Raw genomic sequence first — 20,343 nt, 5'->3', positions numbered from 1 at the left:
CTGTTATTCATTTACACCAAGATGATCCCTAATTTAAGCAAATTATGCATGTGCTGTATGCACCTTATTTAAAAAAATCAATTTCTTATTTATTTCATTATATTTTTCAACAGTTTTTCTGTACAATATGTGAAAATTGAAAAGTTGAATAAAGTCAACTGAAGGTTCTATCAGATTGCTTTATCTACATGTTTTAGGGATTATAAAGATAAAATTAAGGTTATTGTTTCTTTGAGAGCTAAAGTACTTAGCAAAACATTCTTTGAGGTTTCTTCTTTGCAGTTTGATAATGCTAAAACATGCCTTATTTCACATTTAGAAGCAACAGAATTCTTTCAACAAATGTAGCTAATGATCAGGATGAATGTCATGTACTTTTGTTTTGATCATCAGGAAATATTGTTTACTTTGCTTTAAAATTTATGTGAGTCATTTGATTATATGCCTTTTTTAATTAGCTTGAAGGAAGCAATCACTGGCGAGAAAGCGGAAATCAATTCTGATCCGATATTGATAGCTACTGTGCTGTAAACTGTGTGTTCTTTCTAATTAAATGTAAACAAGTTCAGTTCTAAAGTCCAGCAGCAATGACAACAGTCACTAGGAAAGATTGCCTAAGTACTGCTCAACTGATTTGCCTGCCCTTTATTTCTTTTAAAGTTGTGCTTGTGCAATCATTGGTGGGGTAAATGTTGGTTGTAACTGACTTTTTTTTAGGTCATCTTCAGAGAAAAGATTTGACAAGAATGTAGAGTGCTCTGTAATACCTAAAGTTACTTATTAACTATGTCCTTCTGATAGCTAATCAATGGCATTGCATAGAGTGAAATTTGGTGCACTAAACTGCCCCCCTGTCCAAAGCCAAGTCTTGGTAAATATTTAATGGCTGTAAAGGTGTTTTGCTAGTTATCAAACTGATATGTTAAAGGACTCTTAAAAGCAACTTTATCTTTCCTTCCCTTCCATAAATAATTTTCTCAGTAATATACTGTGTAGGTGTAAAAGTATTTGGATGATTTCATTTTACTATCTTCCTCAGAAAAAGAAGAAATCAGAATTAATATAAAATCATGTTCACTTTAATCAAGTATTTTGTCACTTAAACATAAGAGAGAAAAATAACCACCACTAAACTTCACTCTTGGTAAAATGCCAACTTAAAAAGCATAAAACCCAACCTCTTTCACTTTACTAAACACTACACTAGACTTGTTCAAAACCTGTTATACAGCTGTCATAAGGAAATGTTATAAAATTTCTGTTGCAACACACTCTGAAAAATCAGAAGACATTTAGATTTTTGCTTTTTATTCAACACAGCACAGGTTGGGTTTTATATGTTTACTTTTTAACTTATCTATTGAGTTTAAAGCCCCCTTGTTTTACCTTTAACTCCTAGCTAGGCAGATAAACTAGCAGTTTCATTCTTTAAATAAAAACAAATCTCCCAAGATTTAAGTTTCATTAGAATACTTGATAATTGCTTAGGTCTTGTCTAGAAATGAGACTGATTTCTTTAAATTTACACTTATTTCATGCTTACAGATTGTGAAGGAAGTTAGTAATACATTTGTTTTTTATTCTGGAAGGAGAAATAGTTTAAATGTATTTCAGTCTAAAATTTAAGACACTTACTAAAGACTGACTAACTTATGAGGTGGAAATTTTAAGAGCCTAATTGTAGAAAGTCACAAATTACATTCCTAAGTATGAAATAAGAACTGGTGACTGAAAGCACTACACTGAATTAATGACTCTTCAAGATGCATCCAATATCAAAAGGGTTAAAATTTAAAAAATCAAGAAAACAGTATTAGAGTAAAATCATTGAAGTTCAATTTCCAGAATGAAAAAATATTACAAATTTGCCAGATTTGAGGTGTAATGGTGCATTTCTCAACACTAGGAAGACCTGCCTATTTTACCTTGTGGTGGGCTGAAACGAATATTTACATATGTTTTTGCCTGACATAGCTGGTTTATGGAAGAGAAATAGCTTCCTACTATTAGTGACATATTAACTTAGTTTTAAGATGTTATTGATGGTCCAAGTGCAATGATGGGAAGTTTTCTAAATTGTTCCTAAAATCCTGTCTAAAGATGATTTCAATATTGTATCACTTTAAAAGAGTAAGGCACCATGTTCCACCATGTTCCATCTTCAAGGAGTTTCATTTTATACATTGCTGACCATATGTCAAAGTTCGAAAAGGCAGCACACAATATTCATGTTTTTAAATTGCAATTTCTGGTTTATGCCTTCTGAAACATGTCTATATTGATTTTGATCTCTGAAATGTTTATTATAAAGGTATTTTCCTACTTCTCAAATTTTGGCGAGAAATCAATGTCAGATCAGAATAAGGGAAAGGCCAGCAGGTACATGTCTGGGTCCTCAATATAAATAACAAAACTACACTGAAATAAGTTGAAAATATGATGCTAGTTAACTCAGGCTGCACAGGTAACCAATTACTCATCAAAATGAAAAAATGTAAATTGGGTATACTGCTGCTAAAATAGGCACTTCAACAGGAAATTAATTTTTTTTTCTGGCACCTATACATAATTGCATATATGTGAAAGACAAGCTGCATCAACTAACCTTTGCCAGCCAGCTGTTTAAAAATTTGTTTTTATTTTTATGGATTCAGGGGGTACATGTGTAGCTCTATTACATGGATATATTGCATAGTGGTGTAGTCTGGGCTTTTAGTATACTTATCACCCAAATAGTGAACATTGTACCTAAAAGGCAATTTTTCAGTTGCCTCACCTCCTTCCTCTTCCTATCCTACTTTGGAGTCCCTAGTGTCTATTATTCCCCTCTGTATTTCCAAGTGTATCCATTGTTTAGGTCCCACTTATAAGTGAGAACATAGAGTAACTGATTTTTTGTTTCTGAGTTATCCTCTTAGGATAATGACCTCAAGATCCATCCATATGGCTGTAAATGACATATTTTCATTCTTTTTTATGGATGTGTAGTACTCTATAGTGTATATGTACCACATTCTCTTTTTCTTTCTTTTTTTTTAAGCATATAGCACCCAGCATTCCCAGGCAGTCTCGCATCCAAGTACTAACCAGGCCCAACCCTGCTTAGCTTCTGAGATCGTGTGTGTTCAGGGTGGAATGGCTGTAGACTGTACCACATTTGCTTTATCAAGTCATCCATTGGATGAGTATTTAGGTTCATTCCATGATTCTGCTGTTGTGAATACTGCTGTGATAAATGCACACATGCAGGTGTCTTTTTCTTTGGGTAGATACCCAGTAGTGGGATTGCTGTGTTGAATGACAGTTCCATTTTTACTTCTTTGAGAAATCTCCATACTATTTTCCACAGAGGTTCATTTTTCCCACAACTTTGCTCCCATCTTTGTTTTATGACTTTTTATAATAGCAATTCTGACTCGTATGAGATGGTATCTTATAGTGGTTTTAATTTGCATTTTTCTTCTGTTGAGTGATTTGAGTATTTTTTTCATGTTTGTTGCCCACTTGTATGTAATCCTTTGGGAAATATTTGTTCATGTCCTTTTCCCAATTTTTAATGGGGTATTTTTTTTTCTTGTTGAGCTATTTGAGTTCCTTGTTGATTCTGAGTATTAGTCCTTTGTTGAATGCATAGTTTACAGCAAACAGCACCTCTCTACTATAGTTTGTCGGTTTAATGTGTTGATTATTTCTTTTGCTGTCTACAAGTTTAGTTTAATTGAGTCCCATTTGTCTACTTTTGTTTTTGTTGCATTTGCTTTTAAAGTCTTAGTTATAAAATCTTTGCTTAGGCTGATGTTCAGAAGAGTTTTTCCTAGGTTTTATTCTAGGATTTTCAGTTTCAGGTCTAATGTTCAAATCTTTAATTCATCTTGAGTTACTTCCTGTATATGGTGAGAGACGGGTTCAGTTTTGTTATTCTTCATATGGCTATCCAATTTTTCCAATACCATTTATCGAACAGTGTGTCCTTTCTTTACTATATATTTTTACCAGTTCTATCAAAGATCAGTTAGTTGTAGGTATGTAGCTTTATTTTTGGGTTCTCTGTTCTGTTTCATTGATCTATGTGTCTATTTTTCTATCAGTACTGATATGGTTTGGCTCTGTTTCCCCACCCAAATCTCAGCTTGTAGCTCATCTAATTCCCACGTGTTGTGGGAGGGACCTGGTGGGAGATGACTGAATTATGGGACTGGGTCTTGTTGTTGTTGTTGTTCTTATGATAACGAGTGGGTCTCCCAAGGTCTGATGGTTTTAAATACAGGAGTTTCCTTGCACAAGGTCTCTCTTTGCCTGCTGACATCCACATAAGATGTGACTTGCTCCTTCTTGCCTTCCACCATGACTGTGAGGCCTCCCCAGTCACGTGGAACTGTAAGTCCAATAAACCTATTTCTTTTGTAAACTTCCCAGTCTCAGGTATGTCTTATCAGTAGCATGAAACAGACTAATACAGTAATTTAATAACAATAGAGTGAGGAATTGCTGAAGAGATACCTCAAAATGTGGAGTGACTTTGGAACTAGGTAACAGGCAGAGGCTGGAACAGTTTGGAGGGCTCAGAAGAAGGCAGAAAAATGTGAGAAAGTTTGGAACTTACTAAAGATTTGTTAAATGGCTTTGACAAAAATGTTGATAGTGATATGAACAATAAGGTCCAGGCTGAGGTGGTCTCAAATGGAGATGAGGAACTTGTTGGGAACTGGAGTAAAGGTCACTCTTGCTATGTTTTAGCAAAGAGCCCGGCAGTATTTTGTCCCTGCCCTAGAGATTTACAGAACTTTGAACTTGAGAGACATGATTTAGGGTATCTGGTAGAAGAAATTTCTAAACAGCAAAGCATTCAAGAGGTTACCTGGGTGCTTTTAAAGGCATTCAGTTTCAAAACAGAAACAGAGCATAAAAGTTTAGAAAATTTGCAGCCTGACAATGCAATAGAAAAGAAAATCCTGTTTTCTGAGGAGAAATTCAAGCTGGTTGCAGAAATTTGCATAAGCAATGAGAAGCTGAATGTTAATCCCCAAGACAATGGGGAAAATATCTCCAGGATATGTCAGAGGTCTTCACAGCAGCCCCTGCCATCATGGGCTGGAGGCCTAGGAGGAAAAATTGGTCTCGTGGGCTGGGCCAAGGGTCCCTGTGCTGTGTGCAGTCTAAGGACTTGGTGACCTGCAAACCAGCCACTCCAGCCATGGCTGAAATGGGCCAATGTAGAGCTCAGGCCGAGGCTTCAGAGGGTACAAGCCTCATGCCTTGGCATCTTCCATGTGGTGTTAAGCCTGCGAGTGCACAGAAGTCAAGGACTGCGGTTTGGGAACCTCTGCCTAGATTTCAGAAGATATATGGAAACGCCTGGATTCCCAGGCAGAAGTTTGCTATAGGGGTGGGGTCCTCATGGAGAACCTGTCCTAGGACTGTGTAGAAGAGAAATGTGGGGTGTAGAAGAGAAATATGTGTGTGTGTGTGTGTGTGTGTGTGTGTGTATTTTTTAGTAGAGATGGGTTTTGTTATGTTGGCCAGGCGGGTCTCAAACTCCTGACCTAAAGTGATCCGCCCACTTTAGCCTCCCAAAGTGCTGGCATCACAGGTATAAGCCACTGTGCCCAGCTTCGATATATTTATATAGTTTTGATAGTTCCTCTTGGTATTGATTTCTAGTTTTATTCCACTGTGGTCCAAGAAGAAGATACTTGGTGTGATGTCATTCTATTGAATTTATTAAGACTTGCTTTATGGACAGATGTATTATCTATTTTGGAAAATGATCCATGTACAAATGAGAAAAAATGTATATTTTGTCATTGTTCGGTAGAATGTTCTAAAAATGACTATTAGGTTCATTTGGTCTAGAGCTCAGTTTAAGCTCAGAATTTCTTTGTTGATTTTCTGCCTAAATGATCTGTGTAGTGCTATCCTGGGGTGTTTTGAAGTCTTCCATTATTAAGATATTGCTGTTTATCCCTTTTTGTAGGTCTAGGAGTATTTGTTTTATGGATCTGGGTGCACACATATTTAGGATAATTATATCCTTTTGTTGAATTGAACCCTTTATTATTATATAATAATTTTCTTCATCTTTTTTTTTTACTGTTGTTGATTTAATGTCTGTCTGTTTTATCTGATATAAGTATAGCTACTCTTGCTCATTTTTGTTTTCCATCTGTGTGGTATATATTTTTCAACCCCTTTATTTGAGTGTATGAATGTCTATCCATTAGGTGGGTTTCTTGTAGGCAGCAAATGCTTCAGCCAGCTAACTTGTGAACCCAAATAACATGTGGTGCGACACTGTAGGTGATTTAGTTATATGTTTCCTCAGAAATTGTCTGATTTGGAAAATTACAAAAGAACAAGAACCTATAGAAATATATACTAAGAGGGCCGGGCGCGGTGGCTCATGCCTGTAATCCCAGCACTTTGGAAGGCTGAGGCGGGTGGATCACAAGGTCAATAGATCGAGACCATCCTGGTCAATATGGTGAAACCCCGTCTCTACTAAAAATACAAAAAATTAGCTGGGCATGGTGGCGCGTGCCTGTAATCCCAGCTACTCAGGAGGCTGAGGCAGGAGAATTGCCTGAACCCAGGAGGCGGAGGTTGCGGTGAGCCGAGATCGCACCATTGCACTCCAGCCTGGGTAACAAGAGCGAAACTCCGTCTCAAAAAAAAAAAGAAAAAGAAATACATACTAAGAGCACCTAACCCAGATTAAGTCTTGAAAAAGGGGTAAGAGTTAATCAAATCAGGAAAAATAAAGGGTGTTTCAGGTAGAAAAGGTCATGTGTGTCAGCGTAGTAGTATGAGAAAATCTTTGCTGAAAATATTTAGTTCATTATGGGGTTGCAAATATGGTTAGTGCTAAATAGAAACCTTCAGAGTAGAGAACAAGTACCAACTAGTACAGTAAGGTGAGTGAGGGAGAGAATATTATCTTGAGGGAAGGATAGTGTCCTCATCTCAGTACTTCCAAGTGTTTTGTGAAACCAAGAAAAGAATAACCCATTCTCTGATTTCTGGAAACCCAATGTGTGGCAACTCTTGAGTCTGGCTCAAGGCATGTCCATTTCCATTTATTCAGAGCACCTACTTTGTGCCAGACACTGTTCTAGGCACTAAGGACAGAGCAGTGAATGAAAAAGATCAAGAAACCTACTCTTGTGGTACTTTCAGAATGAAGATTTTTATCCAGCTTTAGGAAAGACTCACTTGCAGGTAAAGTCCCTTTCTGGAGAGCTAACCTACAGCCCTGGTCTAAAAGGCTCTTATCTCTCATGACTTTTCTACACTGAAGCACCCAGATGCCAATTCTTTATAACAAATGCTTTATTTCAAATTTTATCATTTCATGATGAGTATTTTTACATTATGTATAGCTCTGAAATAAATTTCCTATCAACAAAGTATATATTACTGCAAGATGTCCTTTTCAATAAAGATATATCAAAGTATTATGCAAGTATTAAAAAGGATATTAGTTAGAATCTTCAAGAACTAGTCAACTGTAAAAACAATTTCTTAAAGGTTGTCTGTAGAGTGAGCTTTCATATGTTTATACTTTATTCCAAAAGATTCTATGTTTTTAGAAGACAATAACATTAGAATGAGTTTTAATTTTTGATATTAAAAAAAGGATTGAAATATAAACACTAGATTTTGTAGTTCTTCAATATCTCTGTCTACCTTCTGGTAAGCACTGCCTATATGAAATTTACTTTTGGAAGTGACAAATACAACCGTGAGATCTCTTTGAAACAAGTCAATAATAAAAACACATAAGCCAATTTAACAAGCAAATTAAATTAAATTTTAATTTAGCAGGGAAATGTTTATTGCCCTTATAATTCCATATTTACCTGGCTTGGGATTGAAATAGTGGATTAGGGCAAGATGGCAATAATGCTGAGCTTACTATAACAAAGAATGTTAGGGTCTTTTCACTAATAAAAGTTGTATTTCCTTTATCTGAAAAATTCATAGCCACATTATGCTTGTTTTTCATTTAATATGTGCCTATTATGGTTTTGTATAGAACTTACCCATAATATAAGTATGAACATGGTCCCAGACTACAATTTGTTATTCATCTGGGGAATATACTATGGACACGTATCATTTAGCAACATTTATTTAGGTTGAGGAATATGCATCTGATCTTGTTAACCACTCAAGGAAATATATATTATTTAAAATATAGATTCGACTAGGGAAAATATGAAAGAAGTCTAATTTGGATGGGCAAAGAACTGAAAACTGACCTACATCTTATTTATTTTATTCCTGCAATGAGTATGATGAGTTCACAAAAAAGTTACCAATATTAATATTATGTAGAAGAAACCTGTATTTTCTTCTACATGATATTGATAAGACAAGGATTGTACAATAATGCTGTCAGTGCATCCTATATTTTTGCAATTTATTGAAACACATTAAAAACAGAATATAACAAATAATTTATTTAATGGGAAAATAACATGTGAATAGAATAAATCCAATTTAGTAAACACAGATTTACCAAATCTGAGCTATTAAGGAGATTATTGACATCACAATGAAATACACTAAAAAAAAAAATCATGTAATTTTCATGGAACACCACCACATTTCTAAAAGGGTATAAATGAAAAAAATCATATCTATAATATAAACACATTAGTTGTCCTAGAATTATAAACTGAATAAGAGCATCCTTGCCTTAAGAAACTCAAAGTACAAGATGAGAAGGCAGACAATAATAGAATTTGGGAGCAGAGAAGAAGCACACTTAATTTGACTGGTGAAGGAAAGAGAAGAAAGAGAGAAGAGAGGCAGTAGGTTATTCACAAGAGAACAATTCCTGAAGAAAAGTATGAGGCAGCATGAGCAGAAGCATATTGGAGAGAAAAAGAACAGTATATAGATAACAAAAGCAGTTTGGCCTCATGTACGTGACAAGGAAAGAACAAAAGATGAAGGCAAAGGTACAGTTATGAGTTCGATCATGAGAAGACTTTAAAACTATAACATTATCTTGTGGAAATGAAAGACTATTACTGAATTGGTTTTAAGGTAAATGGCAATCAAGAAAGAGTCAGGCATGAATTTGAAGAGAACAAAATCAGGTGTAGAGAAATTATTTAGAAGGCTATTTCTGTAGTTTCAAGTGATATATAATGAAGATCTGAATAGGATATTAATATTAACAATAAAAAGAGAAAACAGATTCAAGAAATGTTTAACAAGTAAAATCGATGGAATTTGTTGACTCATAGGAATTCAGAAGAAAGAGCAGTTTTAAAAAGAACATTTGCTGCCTTCCATTTTAGACATTTTGAATTGGGTTTACCAAGAAATATCAACTGAAAATGTCCAGCAGATAGTTTTGATGTACAAACTGAAACTAAAGAGAGAGATGTGGCTTCTCCATTTGGGAGTCATCAGCATATAGGCTGGGGTTAAGGAAACCAGAGGAGTATACGGAGACAGTTCAAGGAAAAGACATATAACAATTATCACAAACAGTGAAAAAAATTATTATAAGACAGTTACAATATATCATAGTAAGATTTTTTTATAAGTGATGTCATTTTTCTGACATTTTAAATGAAATAACCAGAAACATTTCTCAGCTACCTCCCATGTGCTCAGTACTGAGAGAAAAAGGTGAGAAGTAAAATTTATTCCCTAGTTAATACTTTGACAATACTTTATTTCCTACATGGATTTATACATACATGCTTCTTTATGCTTTATATGATGAACGTTCTCATATCACAATAGGTACTTTATATTTTTTCATTCTGTTTTTTATAATAGAATACTTTTGTTATCAACTGTCAGCAGCAGGATCATGAATCATGATTGAGAGGTGAAAACTGTATGGGATTTGTAGTAAAAACCTGGGCTGTTTCATTCAACGTCAGCATGACTTTGGGGAAATTACTTAACTGAATTTTAGATTTCTCAATTTTAAGACAGATAATACTGCTTATTTCACACAGCTGTTATAAGCATCAGTTCAAATTATAGATACAAAAGAATTACCAAAAGTAAAGGTCTATATAAGTGTTAGCTAACACTATCACTAAACCTTCTGTGGTAGACTACCTAGACAGTATGGTAAAGTGAGGGTTAGAAGATCCACATCAAGACTGCCAATGAAGATTGGCCTCATAGAAGGCCAAACACGGGAGCACCCTGAAGTCTGTAATCTAGTTGGAGTAAGGAATCTGAAGCCATGAGCATAGTTCTGGTCAGAGGCACACAGGTCATGAGCAGAGCCAGTATGTAGAACATGACTCCATGAATCAGCACATATTGACACTGGGGCAACTGTATGACATAGTGTTGAAACGTCTCATTTGGTCTAGGTTATGGCTAACTAGACCCAATCTGCAGATGCTCATAAACAGCTGTTGAAAAACTTTTGATTATAAAAGAGCTTGATAGTATCCCTCTGGAAACGACCAGATTATTTAAATCACGCACACAGAAAAACATCTGCAATTCTGGCCTAAACAACAGCCATTTAAATCTTGAACTTTGGGAAAAAAGAAAAGAAAAGTGGTGATACTGAATAGTGTGGTTTTCACTAACGACTAACTGACTAAGTAGCCTAGATAATTTCAGTAAATATAGAATGCATCTGCAAAGAACACTGGTTTCGGTTAGGATGCTTTGGTTCTAATTGCATGCCTGCCACTAACAAACCATGTTACTTTGGCTAATTCTGTTTAACTTATTTTTCAAGGTCTAATTCTAAATGTGTAGATAATATCAAAATGACACTAATTATTTTAATTAGTGCCTTTTTTGACACTTATAAACAGTGTATTCAATGTGTACAATAATTTTGAAAGGTAGTTACTATTCCAGTTAAAATGAGAAAATGGAGTTAAAGAGGTCAAATAAATACACAGAGTCAAGCAGGTACAGGGTGAAGGCAGGATTCCTATCATAATATGCCTTCCTCCAAAGACTATATAATTTTTGTCTTCAAAAGATGATTTTCTCAAGACTTTTTCACCCTTAAAATTTATTTATTTATTTATTTTTATTGTACCTTAAGCTCTAGGGTACACGTGCACATCCTGCAGGATTGCTCCACAGGTACACATATGCCATGGCGGTTTGCAGTCTTGGTCCCCTCTTCGCCTAAATCTGGCATTTCTCTCATACTACAAGGCTACAGTAATCAAAACAGCATGGTACTGGTATCAAAACAAAGATAGAGACCAACAGAACAGAATAGGGGTCCCGGAAGAAACGCCACACATCTACAACCATCTGATCTTTGACAACACTGACAAAAACAGGCAATGGGGAAAGGATTCCCTGTTCAATAAATGGTTTTGGGAAAAATGGCTAGCCATGTGCAAAAAGCTGAAACTGGACCCCTTCCTTACACTAAAATTAACTCCAGATAGATTAAAGATTTAAATATAAGACCCAACATCATAAAAACCCTAGAAGAACACCTAGGCAATACCATTCAGGATGTAGTCACAGGCAAGGACTTCATGATTAAAAAACCAAAAGCAATGGCAATGAAAGTCAAAATAGACAAATGGGATCTAATCAAACTTAAGAGCTTCTGCACAGCAAAAGAAAAAATCATTAGAGTGAAGCAGCAACCAACAGAATGGGAAAAAATTTTTGCAATCTACCCATCTGACAAAGGGCTAATATCCAGAATCTACAAAGAACTAAAACAGATTTACAAGAAAAAAACACACAACCCCAACAAAAAGAGGGCAAAGGATATGAACAGACACTTCTCAAAAGAAAACATTTATGTGGCCAACAAACATATGAAAAAATGCTCATCATCACTGGTCATTAGAGAAATGCAAATCAAAACCACCTTGAGATACCATCTCAAGCCAGTTAGAATGGAATTCATTAAAAAATCTGGACAACAGATGCTGGAGAGGATGTGGAGAAATAGGTACACTTTTACACTGTTGGTGGGAGTGTAAATTAGTTCAACCATTGTGGAAGACAGTGTGGGGATTCCTCAAGGATCTAGAAATAGAAATTCCATTTGACCCAGCAATCCCATTACTGGGTATATATCCAAAGGATTATAAATCATTCTACTATAAAGACACATGCACACGTATGTTCATTGCAGCACTGTTTACAATAGCAAAGACCTGGAACCAACTCAAATGCCCATCAATGATAGACTGGACAAAGAAAATGTGGCAAATATACACCATGAAATACTATGCAGCCATAAAAATCTATGACTTCGTGTCCTTTGTAGGGACATGGATGAATCCGGAAACCATCATTCTCAGGAAACTGACACAAGAACAGAAAACCAAACACTGCATATTTTCACTCATAGGTGGGTGATGAACAATGAGAACACGTGGGCATAAAGAGGGGAACATCACACACTGGGGTAGGTTGTAGGGTAGGGGACTAGGGGAGGGAAAGTGAGGGGTGGGGAGGCTGGGGAGGGAAAACATACTTAACATTTTATAAGACAAATGTTTAATCAAATACAATGAGTACAAATGTAAATTCCAGGTTCTATTAAGTACTGTATTAAAGCTTAATTATGGGATCCTGAAAAAAAAAACACTAAGCCCTTCCCTGTTTCACTTTTAAAACCATTTAAATAAAGATAATTCATGCTACCAATTATCTCACAAGATGTAAGAAGTAAAAGTGCTTATGGCCTTGAAGACATGAAGAATATGGCTAACAATATAACTGCCTATCATATGTCTAAGAAATCTCTTGAGACTTCTTGAAGTTAAAAAAAAATCATACTTTCAATGCTCGATGTATGACTGAATAATAAAGATTATCAGATGGTGATTGAAGGAAATTTCTTTCATTGGTAAATAAAATACACAGGCTAACATCATTCATTTTCCAATCTATTACTGCTGCTTCTTAATACCATTGCCTGGTTTCTAAAAGAAATTCCTTAGAAGGACATTTATCTAAAAATACCTAAGGAATAAAGCTTAAGGAAGAGAGAATGAACATCCTGCTACTTGACATTAATCTCATTAACTCTGAGTACGCAACAGACGGCTCTGGCATTATTCCTAACTGGAAGACACTGAAGTTAAAGCACAAGGCTTTAAAGCTAATAGGAGCTGCAAAACTGAAAACACTGTACGTCAAGTTGATAATATGCCCCTAAGTTATTTTTCATGGATAGTGTCATTCTTCTGTTTAATCAAGAGTTAAAAGCATGTGCACTAATTCTTTATTTTCACAATATTCTTTCTGACAATAAAGATAACAACTATGAGAACAGCTTTTAGCTGGCTAAACCTGATGTACTGGTTTTGTTAATAAAAAATTCACGACAATTAATGAAATGGATCTATTAAGACAGTCCCCCAAAGTAGTACAGCTGCCCCACCTACAAATGAACTTCTCATGACCTATATTATTCAGAAAGAACTGTAGTAACTTGCATTAAAAATTGTTACATACAAAAGGTTCAAACCAAATCAAAGCATTACTCAGAAGCTGGCAAGATACTTCAAGTGAAGAATGCTTGATATGGCCACTTTTAATCAAGTTTTCATTTGTTGTTCATACTCATAAAACTAATTCTATAATTGATGCTTTTCTACTATATTAAATTTTTAATGCAAACCTACATTTAAAAAACATTTTAAGATATTAGTAACACTTGGCTGAGTTCCAGATTTCACACTTTCTTATTAGAACTGCATTGAAAAGAGAGACTTTTTGGTAGCCATATCTCTTTCTTTTCATCTCAAATCCTTAATGGTCAAGTGCTAGGCAGAGAATAGACAAAAGAACCTTAAGGTTCATAATGATTAATTTGATACATTTTGACAAACACAATTCAGCAAAACAGTTACTTTCTACAGGTTGTCCCTTAAAAACAATCCTTTAACTAAGTTGCTTTGATTTTTAAAATCAAGTGGATGTCAGTCTTTTTCTATCATAAATGTATTTCTTCATTAAACAATCCTATGATTACGAAAGACAATCAGCTCCATTTCCATGTATAAGAATCACAGTCTATAAAGAAAAGCTCATTGTTTAAGAATAACAGACCACCCGAGATGGCATCGAGATGGCATGTGAATGTGTTATCCATGATGAGAATATGAAAACCTTTTCATGTACAATCTTTTCTAAACCAAAAAAGCCTCACCATATTTGAGACTATCTTTCATTTGGAAAAATTTATTTTTAAAAATTCTCAAAAAAACACAAGTAGAAGAAACACTGGCTTCTGACATTTATAAGGCCATCTCAATAGCTGCCTTCTTTCTCTTCCACAAATGTTAGTTGAGCACCTACACCAATGTGCAAGACAGTGGAGAATAAGGTACAGAGATGAAGTAGGGGGTGATACACAGGTGAACAAGAAAGAAGATTAACTATTTACAACTGTTGTGACAAGGGCAGAGTATATACCAATGTGTACAAAGTAGCTAATATTGCCTTGGGGAAGAGGTGTCAAGAACTCCATAGAAAATATCAATCTTTATGAATAAATGTGATATAGACCTTAAAAATAAATTTTTAGAATAATTTAAATATAGGAAACAAATAATATTTCTATTTAAAAACTATAATATTGGCCGGGCGTGGTGGCTCACGCCTATAATCCCAGCACTTTGGGAAGCTGAGGCATGTGGATCACCTGAGGCTGGGAGTTCAAGACCAGCCTGACCAACATGGAGAAACCCTGTCTTTACTAAAAATATAAAATTAGTGGACATGGTGGTGCATGCCTGTAATCCCAGCTACTCAGGAGGCTGATACAGGAGAATTGCTTGAACCCGGGAGGCAGAGGTTGCAGTGAGCCAAGATCATGCCATTACACACTAGCCTGGGCAACAGGAGTGAAATTCCATCTCAAAAAACAAACAAACAAACAAACAAAAAACCCCTTATAATATTATGGATGCCTTAACTTTATAAATACAGTTATAAAACCACTTTATTAAATTTTTAAATGAATACATAATGTTTTACATATCAAGGTACAAGGTTTCTTAAAAAATTCAGATATTGCAAAACATCCACATTAAAATAAAAGGTATATAAAATGTATTTAAGTGACAAAGGAGTGAAAAATATGTGTAAGTTTTGATTTTATGACAATTGGCTAATGGGTGATATTACTTTCTTTTTTTGCCTTTTTTATATTACTTATTACTTATTTAAGTCACAGGGTCTGTCTGTCACCCAGGCTGGAGTGCAGTGGCCAATCATAGCTCACCGCAGCCTCAAACTCCTGGGTTAAGCCATTCTCTTACCTTAGCTTCCTGAGTAGCTGGACTACAGATGCATGCCACCACGTTCAGCTAATTTCTTAATTTTTGTGTAAAGATGGTGGTCTCATTACATTGTCCAGGCTGGTCTCAGACTCCTGGCCTCAAGTGATCCTCCTGTCTTGGGTTCCCAGAGTGCTGGAATTACAAGCATGAGCCACTGCATCCGACTGGTTTTTGATTATATTTAATTTTTTTTCCAAAAAGCTCTAGGATAAACAGAAGCCAAAAAATCTGCACTTACAGAAATATCTGCCAAATTTAATTGTGTAGATAATATGAATTACTTCTCCAAGTCATTAGTTTACTCCTGGGGACTAACAGATGTGTATACTATCCTATACATTTGCATCCCTTCCCTCCTGAAATCACACTGAAATAAAAGTATCACAGTTTAGAAAGAATAAACCCATAAAAGGGAAGATAAGGGAGGTGGGAATAAAGGTGGTGATTACAACTAATGAGAAATTTCAATACATTTTGTAAGACAGAAAATTGATGAGTGTGTCAACAGATAAAATGGGCAGAGAAAGAAGTATTCTAGAATATACTACATGAAAACTCTAGAAGGTACTATAGCTCTGGGCTAAAAGGTGACTGGTACAAAGGAGAGTGAGGGTGAAAAACTGGGTCATAAAACAGGAGGATTAATTGAAAGTCTGTCTCTATCTGTGTCTTTATCTCTGTCTCTCTGTCTGTCTCTGTCTCTGTCTCTGTCTCTCTCTCTCTGTCTGTCTGTCTGTCTGTCTGTCTGTCTGTCTTTCTCTCTCGCTCTGAGACAGAGTATTGCTCTGTCACCCAGGCTGAAGGGCAGTGGTGTGATCTTGACTCACTGCAACCTCCACCTCCAGGGTTCAAGTGACCCTCCTGCCTTAGCCTCCCAAGTAGCTGAAACCACAGGTGCGTATCAGTACACCTGAATAATTTTTGTATTTTTTGTAGAAATGGGATCTCACTGTATTGCCCAGGCTGGTCTCAAACTTCTGGGCTCAAATGATTCACCTACCTTGGTCTCCCAAAGTGCCAGGATTACAGGTGTGAGCCACTGTGCCTGGCCAAAAGTCTCTATACAAGACCTTTAACCTGAGCACAGAGGGCTAGCACCCTGATGTTTATCAACAAGCAAAGAGCTGAGCTTTAGGAAAATGAATTTCCTGGAGGAAGCTAGTCTAAATATGTACTCCCAAGTCAAACATTCCTTGTTTTGGTACTTATAAAATTACTTACCCACTAGCTTAAAATTAAAGTGAATCCTCAGGCTGGGTGCTCAGGCTTGTAATACCAGCACTTTGGGAGGCTGAGATGGAGGATCGCTTGAGGCTAAGGGTTTGAGACTAACTTAGACAACAATGGCCAAATGCCATCTTTACCAAAAATACAAAAATTAGCCAGGCGTGGCAGTGCACAATTCTAATTCCAGCTACTGAGGAGGCTGAGGTAGGAGGATTGCCTGAGCCCAGCAGGTCGAGGCTGCAGTGAGCTGTGATTGCGCCACTGCATGCCAGCCTGAATGACAGAGTGAGACCCTGTTTAAATCAATTAATTAATTAATTAACTGAAGTGAATCCTACCAGTTTAGGTTCCCTATCTACCCCATACAGTAATCTTCAACAGAATTCTCCCACAGAGAAGAAACAGATCTACTTACATATTAGCTAATAAGTCTAAACCAGACAGTCTGCCATTTTTTTTTAGCTAGGAAAAGACACATGTTGAGGAACACAGGATGAAAAGAGAAAGAACAAAGTAAATAAAGAGAAAAACTGGTCCCCAAAGAAATACACAGTTCAGATAAAATAAAAACATAAATATAGAAAGCTATGAAGAGGCATCATATGGATTATTTGAAATTGGGATGCTATGAAAAATTAAAAATAAAAAAGCATTTTTTAAAGAATAAAAACACCATTTAACAAATCAAAAGTTAATAGGAGGACTTGCTTGCATAACAAAGTGAATATACTTAGGGCCACTGAACTGCACATTTAAAAATGGTTAAAATAGAAAATTTTGTTATATATATTTTGCCACAATAAAAAAAGTGTCTGTAAACCTTTACCCAACTTGCTAAATGAAAAAGTATTTCACCAAAAAGCTCCTCTTAGTCAATAGCTATGGTAGAATATTTTTTTTTAATCCATGAACAACTTATTTCTATGCTAGAAAATAAAATGCTACTTAAAAATGAGTAAGTAGGTATAATTTTATATTTATACATATAAATATTTCAAATACATTGACAAAAAAAGACTTGAAATAAAGTTGAATTAATTTCTAAGTCTATATATCAGAAATTTAAAGATGAAAATCTGTCCAGAAAGTATCTGGCCATTAGGATACCAGAAAGAGAGACACCAAGGGGAAAAATGGAAGAGAAAACTATAAAATAATATTAAGGAGAATTTCTCATAGATGAAAGCCAAAGATCTTCAAATTGCAAGCCTCTATACATGGAAATCACAGTAAATGAAGAAAGATCCATTCCTAGGTACCTCCTTATGAGATTTCAGAATATCAAAATGAAAAAAAATTGAGATAAAAAAATTATCTTCCATGAGAATAAGTCTACAAAGAAGACTGATTCATTCTCAAATCAGTTAAATGAAGCAAGAAGACAAAGAATAACATCTTAAAAGTTTTGAAAGGATGTAATGTTAAAATATGAATTGTATATTCAGAAAACTTCTCTGTTTGAAAATTACTTAAAGAGGAAATAAATCAAGAAAGAAGATATGGAATCCAGGAAACAGTGAAACGAATGCAGAAGAGAAGACAAATCCTAAGATGACAACTGTGTAGCAGCCTGGACAGCCACAGAGGTCCAGACTGCAGCAGCGGGATGGACAGCCCTAGAGTAAAGGGAGACCTCATAAAACAGAAATTAAGAGTGACAGGATAGGAAGAATTGAAATAATGATGCACAATATCCAAGGGAAAAATGATGGCTGGGAGCAGTGGCTCAGGCCTGTAACCCGAGTACTTTGGGAGGCTGAGCAGCAGATCAGTTGAGGTCAGGAGTTCGAGACTAGCCTGGCCAACATGATGAAACCCCGTCTCTACTAAAATTACAAAAATTATCTGGGCGTGGTGGTGCATGCTTGTAGTCCCAGCTATTCGGAAGGCTGAGGCAGAAGAATCACTTAAACCCAGGAGGCAGAGGTTCAGTGAGCTGACATCGCATTACTGCACTCCAGCCTGGGCGACAGGGCGAGACTCCATCTCAAAAAATAAAAAAATGGTAAATAGAAAGTTCAGACAGGATAAAAAACAATCTGTATAAGAAAGTCACGGCTCAAGTAAGAAAGAAACCCAAAATATGGTATGATTTTAAGTAACTGATGAAGTATTTTAAAAATCCCTTTGTCTTGATCCAAAGAACATTCTCTTTGGCACAGGGTTGACATATTCAATCCAAAGGAAAGAAGTTATAATTTTAGAAAACCACATGGCTAGCATTGTCAGGAATGTTGTTTCTTATTTTTCAAATCTTCACATCAATTTGTAAAAAAGCAATGAATAATTTCATTACTAATTCCACTGAAGGGCAGGTAAATGATAAAATTCAAATTCTTCACTTTCATTCAGTTTGCTGAACACTTTTTAGGTCTGTTTGCCACAATATAAATTCTTTACAGATTTATATGTTTTTTACAGGTCTACATTAGGTCAATGTTTACACTCATAAATATAATTACTTATAATATGAGTACACGCAGACTTTATTTAAGTACTTTGGCAATTGTTTTGTAGATTTTCTCTGCCAAAGATTTCTTCCATTTTTTTACTGGTAAAATCAACTGCAGAACCTATTAACTGGAAGATTAAAAGAAAATGAAAAAAGCTATTGATTCTTAGAAATGACTTTGACATGGAAAAAATTTTAGCAACCTGTCTGATCAAGTACCGATGTACGGAATGTAAAAAATACTTCTCAAGTGACAGAAGGAAGAATGTGATCTTGCTGCCATTCCCTTCTTTGTTGGCATAAACCAGAAATTATTTTAAGGTAGTTCTTGAGAAGATACAAAGAGTCGAAATGAGTTAAAAATGTTTGAAGAGTTATATAAATACCTGAAGAACTTAAACTTGAAGACATAAAAGAAAGTGTCTGTCATAAAATTGGAACACATTATACGTTCACTAGCAAATACTGATTAATGCAAAAACTATGAGTGACCTCCATATATATGAAAAAGTCAGCAGAGTACTGATTTTGAAATCTGAGGTCCTGTTTTTTTTTTTAGAATAATTAACAATGTAAAGTAAGACTTTTAGTTCCCTAAGATCTTTAAAAGTTCCTCTCCCCTTGCACGCTCTTGCTTAACCCCACCACACTGATTTTAGAAGACAACAACACAGCAAACAATGACATTAACTTCCTTGTAAAGATTTTCAGACTTTATGTTATGGAATAAAGTGAACTGCTGAGACTTTGAAAACTACTAGTTTTATTTTTTTGCTAGCTATAATTATTTATTGGCAAACAAAACAATCCTTCAAGAAGAAAAAAGTCAATAAATAGAGTTTGGGAAGCAAAAAGAATTCTGCTATGTATTAGAACCTATTTAAAATAACATCAATGAAAACAAATAGGATTTCCTGCTAGTGATACTGTGGGCACTTTATAAACTACTATGAAGGCCGGGCGCGGTGGCTCATGCCTGTAATCCCAGCACTTTGGGAGGCCGAGGCAGGTGGATCACGAGGTCAAGAGATCGAGACCATCCTGGTCAACATGGTGAAACCCCGTCTCTACTAAAAATACAAAAAATTAGCTGGGCATGGTGGCACGTGCCTGTAATCCCAGCTACTCGGGAGGCTGAGGCAGGAGAATTGCCTGAACCCAGGAGGCGGAGGTTGCGGTAAGCCGAGATCGCGCCATTGCCCTCCAGCCTGGGTAACAAGAGCGAAACTCCGTCTCAAAAAAAAAAAAAAAAAAAAAAAAAAAAAAAAACTACTATGAATACCAGTTTCAAACTAAGTAGCAGATACAGAACATGTTGATTTACATTTCTTATTTCAGATTCTGTGTTGCCTTCTGCAATAGTCTCTATTCCTGCAGTACCCACAC

At 35.7% G+C, this 20,343-nt stretch overlaps 1 protein-coding gene across 10 annotated transcripts in view; it reads right to left on the bottom strand.

Annotated features, from left to right (window-relative positions):
• MIPOL1 (mirror-image polydactyly 1) overlaps positions 1-20,343 on the bottom strand; it is a 365,075-nt gene that overhangs the window by 85,458 nt on the left and 259,274 nt on the right. Inside the window, exon 12 of one of the 10 annotated variants that reach the window (XM_064365800.1) lies at positions 15,436-15,481. The exons of the other annotated variants lie outside the window; for them this stretch is intronic. Within the exon in view, the coding sequence (XP_064221870.1) occupies positions 15,460-15,481 (22 nt within the window). The 3' untranslated portion in view covers positions 15,436-15,459. Of the gene's footprint in view, positions 1-15,435; positions 15,482-20,343 lie in introns of those variants that run through there. 10 annotated transcript variants of the gene reach the window in all.

The sequence above is a fragment of the Aotus nancymaae genome, unplaced genomic scaffold (genome assembly GCF_030222135.1).
Source record: "Aotus nancymaae isolate 86718 unplaced genomic scaffold, 86718_ANA_hifiasm-v0.15.2.pri h1tg000062l, whole genome shotgun sequence".
Taxonomy (NCBI): domain Eukaryota; kingdom Metazoa; phylum Chordata; class Mammalia; order Primates; family Aotidae; genus Aotus; species Aotus nancymaae.
This window is presented reverse-complemented; position numbering and strand designations above follow the sequence as displayed.